Raw genomic sequence first — 7,669 nt, forward strand, 5'->3', positions numbered from 1 at the left:
CGACGATGATGATGGAGATGATGATGATGATGGAGATGATGATGATGATGATGATGATGGAGATGATGATGATGATGATGATGAGGAGGAGGAGGAGGAGAGAATCTGACTGCGCCTGCAGCAGCTGCGGCGGGTGGATCTGCAAGAAAACATGGCGAGCAAGGAGAAGATGGCGGAGAAAATGAGAAGTTGGTTAGGACAAGCGTGCGAGTTTCCTGGGTTCGAGTAAACAAAGTCCATGCGGCTAGAGGAGAGGGAGGGGAGAGGAGAAAACAGGACGAGGGAGGGGAGGAGGGAGGAGAGGAGAAGGCAGGAGGGGGCCGTAGGAGGCAGGAGGGATAAGCAGGAAGAGAGCGCGGAGCAGGAGAGGAGGATAGAAATCGTTTACTTTACGGGGACGGCGCATGACAAGGATAAGATTTCTTCACCTCCCCTGCTGTCATGTCGGCGTTGACATCTCCAGCCTCGACCCCCCCCGGCCGCTGCGGCTGCTCCTGGAGCTCTGCTGGGCTGTTGTCTCCCGCAGCACTTCAACCTCGAACGCCCCCCAGCAGTCGGTGCAGTAGAAGTTCCCGTCCGTCTGGTCGATCTCGCACAACCGGTCCCTTCCGCACTGATAGCACCGGTCCATCCTCTGCGTCGGAGTCTCCTCTTCCCCCGACGGCGAACCCTCCTCATACTCGCCCACGTTGCTGTTCCATCCCTCCACCTCCGCGTCCCTCGTGTAGGCCTCGTACTTCCTCCCGTAGCTCTCCGCCCCCTGCACCGGGTTCGGGAGGATCCCGCCCCCGTGCGTGCGCGACCCGATCCCTCCGTTGACATTGCGCATATACATGGGCGGATGCTGCTTGCCCGCATGCTCCTGCGGCGGCTTGTTCTCTCCCCCCCCCTGTATAAGCGCTAGAATGCGACTGCCCGCAAGCGCTCCTGGATCCTCGGAGCTCGCCTGCTGCAGGTTCAATGAACAGGCGATCGGCCATGATGATGAGCACGAGTATCAAGGATGGGGAGGAGGAAGATGGTGGTAGTTGAGGAGGGGAAGGACAAGGACGGGGAGGGGGAGGTGGAGGAGGATGGTCGAGACGGAGGACGTGGAAGAGGAAGGAGAGAAGGGAGTGGATAAGGAGTCCGTACATGGCGGGGCTGATGGGACCTGTATCCCGGAAACTGATCCACGTCTCTGTTATTCCTGCCAGGCAGTGAGAAAGAGGGAGGGGAGGAGGCAGAGAGAGACTTGGGTGGAAAGCCGGAAGGAAGCGGACCAGGAGCAACGTTGGAGTAATTCATCGGGGCTGAATGATGCGGGGCATTCTGGGGAGGAGGAAACGGGGGGAAGTGATGAGCAGCAAGTTGTTGCTGTTGGTTTCGTGATTGCAGAAATTGTTCGACCTGCCAGAACTTCAGCTTTCTCCTTCTCCTTTCTTCCCCCTCTTCCTCCAGACCTCTCCTCTCTCCTACACTCCTGCCATCGCACGCACTTCCTCTCCTCACCTGCATTCTCGCCTTCTCTTGAACTTCAGGAGCGATCTGGTTGACAGAGGGCACGTGACCGACAACGTCCAGCCCCGCCATCCCGTTGATCACGCTTCCCATATCATTCTGCTGCCTCGAGAACCAGTTGGGGTTTCCCCGCCCTCCTCCTCTGCCCACGGGCCCGGCGAAGGGTGGCCCTCCTCGAATACCTTCGTCTGACAGGGCTCGCGACCGCTGCTCGTACGCTCCCCCTCCTGGTGGTCCATGCTGCCATCCCCCGAAGTTCTGCGGTCGCTCCACCACGTCGCCCTTCTGCAGCAGCCGCTCGTTGGTGAGCTCCTTCTGCACTCGCTCAATGATGCCGTTGACGAAGGCGCTCTTGTTGCGGATACGCGACATGTCCTTCTTCATGAACTCCGACAAAACAGCAATCGCCCCTGCATGGCGTCAGCCGCTCTGCTCATCACAGCACGCTGCCGCTCACCCCTCTCTGGGAGCGCTCTCAAGTCTTCCATCACCCTGTCGTCAAGCTCTCCACGAGTCACGATACCAAGATCGTGACATTGGATGATCATGTCAGCAACTTTGGGGTTGAAGCCTTGACACCACTCAGCACATCTCACCATCCATGGGATCAAGAGCTTACCAGGAAAACTGAGAGCCGGTTGCTTCTTGTTGGAGGATTTCTTCTTGCCTCCCGTCTCCCACCTGCAACGCCACATTCAGCACGGCAATCGAGCTGCTCGACCTCGCAGCTCACCCCCCATCGTCCTTGGTCGGCTCTTCTTTCTTTGTCATGGGGGGATCCTTCTGTCTGAATTTCTCTTCTTCGTACCTGGCAGCCTTCTGCGTCAGAAAAGACAAGACAGTACATTTCAGAGCATGCAGCTTCACTCACTCTGAGCGGCAAGCCGGGCACTGCTTGTTCCCCTCATTGCGGATTTTGTGCAGGCACAGCAGACAGATCTGATAACCGCAAGGGCACGGGAGGAGGGCGAGGTCCGTGGACTCCATCTCCTCACAGCACAGGGGACATGTAGGCCCTCCATCCTCATCCCCCAGCACAGCCCGCTGCCGTTCTTCCATTTCACGCTTGTGCTTCTCAGCAGCTGCCGCTACCTGCTGTGGAGCAGAAAAGCCATGGTCAGAACAGCAGAGTGACAGAGCCGAGAATGGTTACATCTGTAGTTTCCGAGTCTGTTGCAGGTAGACGAGAGTTAGATCCGATGCTAGTAGAAGGATACGCGTGTTGCTCGGCAGCCAGCTGCTGGAACGGCGCCTGTGATTGGATGGGCTGCTGCGGCTGCGGCTGGACAAGAAGCGAGGGGGTCGATTGCATGTTCTGCTGGTTGGAAAAGCCGGCAGAAGAAGGAGCGCTGGAAGAATAGTTCGGTCCTACCAAGTTGTGCGGTGGAGGAGGGCGGTTGGAGGCGATGGAGGAGAAAGCATGACCGTTGGACTCAGAGGGAGGGGGTCGGGAGAAGGGAGGATGATTTCCTTGCATCGGGCCTGGCGGCCTCTGCGATTGAGGAAGGCCGGGCCACTGGGTCGCGTTCATATGAGGTGCGGCTCCCCTTCCAGCTGGTTTTGTGCCTATCATCGAGTCGTTTCCTCTTAGGAGACCAGCTTTCTGTAACATTTCAGCGAGTTGCGGTTGGCGAGCAGCTTCCATCTTGGAAGAAAGTGAGCTCGACTGTGACAGGCTGTATCTTCTTACCTGCACTGCCTCGAAAAGTTGTGGAGCATCGAAGTTGACCATGGCATACGACCATGCGATCGCTGCAAGTTGCTGGGGGGTGAATTCCGATAGATTTCTATTTCCACTCAAGACCTGACATACACATGGGTTCAGAACACGACCATTACCAGAGCAAACGAGTTGCCTCTGCTTTGACAAGGTTAAACAAGGGTTCTCTCAAAAGTCTAAGTTTCGCTGCTCCCCAGACAACCTGCGGGGCGAGGAAGGTCAGAGGAAGCAGACAGAGCATCGAGCTAGGTTACATTAGCTAGATGCTGTTCACCAAACATTTGAGGATTCTCTTGAAGACATCTCTCCACGTCCAACACCAGTCGTTGAAAGTGAGGGTCGTTGATGACCTTGTCACATGGCATCAATATCAAAGAGACAGAGTAACATGTATCATCACTTGTTGTGGTTCTGAAACTCCCGTAGATGCTATTCTGTGCATAGCAGTGGCCATGTTGGGAACATTCGGCATCTGTACTTCAAGTTAACGACCTGACCCTCGTTCAGCAGATTGCATCTGACCATCTTGTTGCGAAGCCGGAAGTCATCCAAAAGATCCAAAACTTCTCTGAATGTCTGACAGTGGGTGATGGCCTGCGTGGGAGAAAGATAAAACTCAGCTCCTCTATCACAGGGCACGGTATGGGTGTCTCCCAGGTGACCGGTTGCAACAGGCCCCAGCAACATGTACCTGATTGAGCGCCATCTGCACGTTTCCACTGCTATGAAAACCAGACATTGAGGAGTCTTGCTTGATACAAGCTCCTCTTTGCTGTTCGATCACAAAACTTCCTTTGGAGAACTGCAATGGAAAAATCAAGAAACGAAACAGCACAAGGTCGTCGATGTCGTTTTTTTCACAATTTTTGTTCCTAGTTACTTGCTCAACACAGGAGCACAAAAATAACCTCAGGATGTTTGATTCTACAGGACATCACACACAAATTATCCCAGATTCACCCCATGTCGCTTGCCTTATGTGAATCAAATCGCTCCAGATACATGTCACGACATAAAAATTTGGATACTACACTCTGATGGCTACAAGGAAGATTAAAACATGTGTTGTCGGGTTACAGGAGAGTTGTACAGTAAGGTATGGCATGGTATACACTTACAACTCCATCATAACCCATAAACAACGATGGAGGATCGACGGCCATTGAATTGATCTCAAATACAACTGATGGCAAGTTTTCGTTTCACAACACTATTTCATGTGAGACGCAGCCAAGTGCCATGTGAACTGCATCAAGCCCTTCTAGACCATTCAAAGGAGGATAAGCAGAGGTCTCCATTGACGCCCCATCCTCTCCCGCCGTCTCTTCTCCCCGGTTTCCCCTCCCCGCGCATGCATGTCGGCTGCGTGGCAGAAGGTTGTGTTTCCACCAAGGCTCCTTATGGAGTCATTCCATCTTCAATTTGGCCCTCAAAAATGTCAACATATCAAATTATTTTTGTATTAATTTAATTATTCCAATCTCCTTTCCTCTTTATTTTCCGACTTGCTCAAATACTTCACTCCAAGTACCCCCATCGAAAATGCAAGATCTTCTTTTTTCGACTGTGCCTTGCGCTCTCCCAAACGCGGGAGGCGCCATGGGAGGGGTGGTAAACACTTCAATAGCAGGGTAGGGTGATGCAAAAGGAAAAAGGTTGGTGGGGTGTATCAGGTACCCGTATGAATTGCAGATCAATTTCTAGTGATCAAGTAGGTAGGGGTACTATTTTACTGATCTGGTAGGGTGGGATAAATCAAAATTTGCAAATAGTCCAATTTTCGTAGTAATTACTTTGTTAAATTTGAAAGTTCCTGATCAAAATTCAATATGCTTGGTCACCCACCCCACCCCATGAAAAAGAGCTTAAGAAATTGATGGTGGCAGGGTAGTCTGGGGTAGTCTTTTTCAGATCGCGATCAGAGCCTAGCAGGATGTTCATTCGAAGGAGGAAGGGGGTAGGGTACTAGAAACACAGGGGTACTTCAGCTCCACAAGGGGGACAAAGATCAGAAATTTCCCTTTTATGAGGGGGTAGTAGAACAGCTCGGAATTCGAGAGAGAGTGGGGGTGGGGTGAGAACAGCAGCAGGGTGGTGAAGGCCTTCGATTCTTCCAGAACTCGAATAAAGGTTTCAAGTTCTCATGTAAAATGTTGAATAATAGGAGGCATTGTTCAAAACAAGGCTGAAGATTCTTAAAAGAGGAGATTTATCAGTGAAGCTGAGTGTTCGGAACTGATTCACTCCGGGCCCCGGGCAGAAGTTCGAAAACTATATTGGTTCAAAAGTTTTATGTAACTAAAGTTTCCTCAGAAACGTCGAAGTTTGGCGCTGGGCATGCAGACGTATTAAAGGCGGTTGAGGAGCAGCGATGGGAAGAGACGCGGCGGCCCCTCCATGAGGAGGAGGAAGGAAGACATCACAAGGCACATTACTTGAGACTCACGATAGAGGAGGGAGGAAAGAAGATCCGTGAGCAGGGGAGGTCTCGTTGTTCCAGTGTTGCATCAGAGGCAAGGCGACATCGGCAGAGGTGATGGATGTCTGTGTGCTGATCTCAAACTTATCCAATGATTGTTGCCGATTCCAATGATTCACTGTACTTATGTCTGAAACTTAGCTCAGGTGAAGCAAGCTCACCCTCCACATCACAGCCGCCTGACAAGATGGGCTGTAACATGGTGCTGTTGCGGTTTCAAATCATCCTCTTGGTGTTCGCCATGAAAACTTCATGCTTCCATGCGCGATCGCCCTTCCATGCTCGGGCTCACTCTGCTCAGCGGAGCGCAGGGAGATACCTTCGTTTGAGAGGAGGAGCCTCCATAGATGAAGCGGCGTTCGAGGGATACGATGCCCTGAGCTCCTTCGCCAGGTTCTCAGCAGACGGGCACTTGTTTCAGGTCGAGTACGCACTAGAGGCCGTGAAGAGAGGGAGGACCGTCATTGCAGTGAAGGGCGAGCACTGCCTTTGCATCGCCACGGAGCGACGAGCCTTCGCCAAGCTGCAGATCCCATCAACAGTCCGCAAGATGTACCAGGTCGACGCTCACATCCTGGGAACGATCGCAGGGATGTCTGCGGATGCGAGGGATGTGATAGACAGAGCTCGGATGGAGGCGCTGACCTACCGCATGGAGTACGAGGACTGTCCTCCCGTGGAGGTGCGGTGATGTTGATGGGGCAGGCGCGGTTGACAGTGTTGGCAGTACATCGCAAAGTTTGTAGGAGATCTGATGCTTGAGAACACGGTCAGTGAGACCGTCCGCCCGTACGGAGCAAGCGTGATCTTGACCGGGTTTGATAAGCTGACCTACCACGAGTACCTCCCGTCGCGCGTCCCCCCTCCCTATCCCTTCCCTCGGATCTTCCTGTGCGATCCCAGCGGCGCTGTACAAGAATGCAGCGCCATATCGATAGGAAGGAACTCAAACGTCGTCATGGAGTTCCTGGAGAAGCATTATGACTCCCACTTGCATCTGATCAAGGACAAGGACTTGCAGACTGAGGAGCGGATCCTTTGCGAGTTTGCACTCGCCGCCATGATGGAGGTTTGCGAGAATGCCGTTGAGGGCGCCGGAGAGTGATGGGATGGGGGTTGAGCAGGTTGTCAACATGAACGGAAGCAGGAGTGTCGAGCTTGCTACCATGACGATAGAGAATGGAGTCAGAATCCTGCTCGACGACGAGGTGATGACCAATCTCCCAGTGCTGTTTGATGTTGCTCTGTCGTGCTGAAAGAGGTTCCTGCCATGACAGGTGGATATTCTTCTGCAGAATCTTTCAGAGCAGGTGAGATGTCAGAGAGGATTATGGGCTGTCTGTGCTGACATGCTGTTGTCTAGTTGGAGGAGACTTCACCGGAGGAGATTGAGAAGAAGTTCAAGGTTCATACATTCACCCGCTCTGCGCGTTTGCAGCGCTCGTGGCTAATTGGTTGCTCTTTTACAGGAACTGAACATCAAAGAACAAGCGTACCATCCTCAAACTGCAGAGTAGACATCATGACCGGGGTTTCATGCCATCTTATCTGATAGCTAATGAGCGTCGTGCGCCTGTTTGTGTTTTCTGTGTATGATAGAATGGAATAATTTTCTGCTGCCTTTGCTGGCACAACAACAATTCACTGCTCTTATCTTTCACTCCTCCGCCTTCTCGCTCTCTCGCTCTCTGTCCTTCTCCTGAACCTGCTGACTCGCAGGCACGCAAGATCCCTCTTCTTCTCGCGTGTTCTCGACTCTCCTTTCTCCCCTGCCTCCTCCTGTCTGTCTTTCCTTCTCCTCTTACCCAGTAGCCCCTCCTACCCACCTCTCTCCTTGTGTGATCTCTTCCAAATCTCCTCGCCTCTCCTCTCCTCTCCTCTCCTCTCCTCTCCTCTCCTCTCCTCTCCTCTCCTCTCCTCTCCTCTCCTCTCCTCTCCTCTCCTCTCCTCTCCTCTCCTCTCCTGTCCTC

General features: G+C 52.9%; 2 protein-coding genes across 2 annotated transcripts; one reads left to right on the forward strand and one right to left on the reverse strand.

Annotated features, from left to right (window-relative positions):
• Window positions 1–2,367: 2,367 nt before the first annotated feature.
• On the reverse strand, window positions 2,368–2,559 carry GUITHDRAFT_81823 (hypothetical protein; the record flags this gene model as incomplete). Its single annotated transcript, XM_005819950.1, has 1 exon — window positions 2,368–2,559. One exon carries the CDS (start codon window positions 2,557–2,559, stop codon window positions 2,368–2,370), a length of 192 nt encoding a protein of 63 aa, XP_005820007.1.
• Window positions 2,560–5,886: 3,327 nt separating this feature from the next.
• GUITHDRAFT_120764 (20S proteasome subunit alpha type 7) lies at window positions 5,887–7,216 on the forward strand (the record flags this gene model as incomplete). The annotated part of the gene is made up of 6 exons (XM_005819951.1): window positions 5,887–6,381; window positions 6,427–6,768; window positions 6,824–6,907; window positions 6,977–7,009; window positions 7,063–7,104; window positions 7,169–7,216. The coding sequence occupies 6 exons, from the start codon at window positions 5,887–5,889 to the stop codon at window positions 7,214–7,216; spliced, it is 1,044 nt and encodes a 347-aa protein (XP_005820008.1).
• Window positions 7,217–7,669: the final 453 nt, after the last annotated feature.

Source organism: Guillardia theta (assembly GCF_000315625.1).
Source record: "Guillardia theta CCMP2712 unplaced genomic scaffold GUITHscaffold_197, whole genome shotgun sequence".
Lineage (NCBI taxonomy): Eukaryota > Cryptophyceae > Pyrenomonadales > Geminigeraceae > Guillardia > Guillardia theta.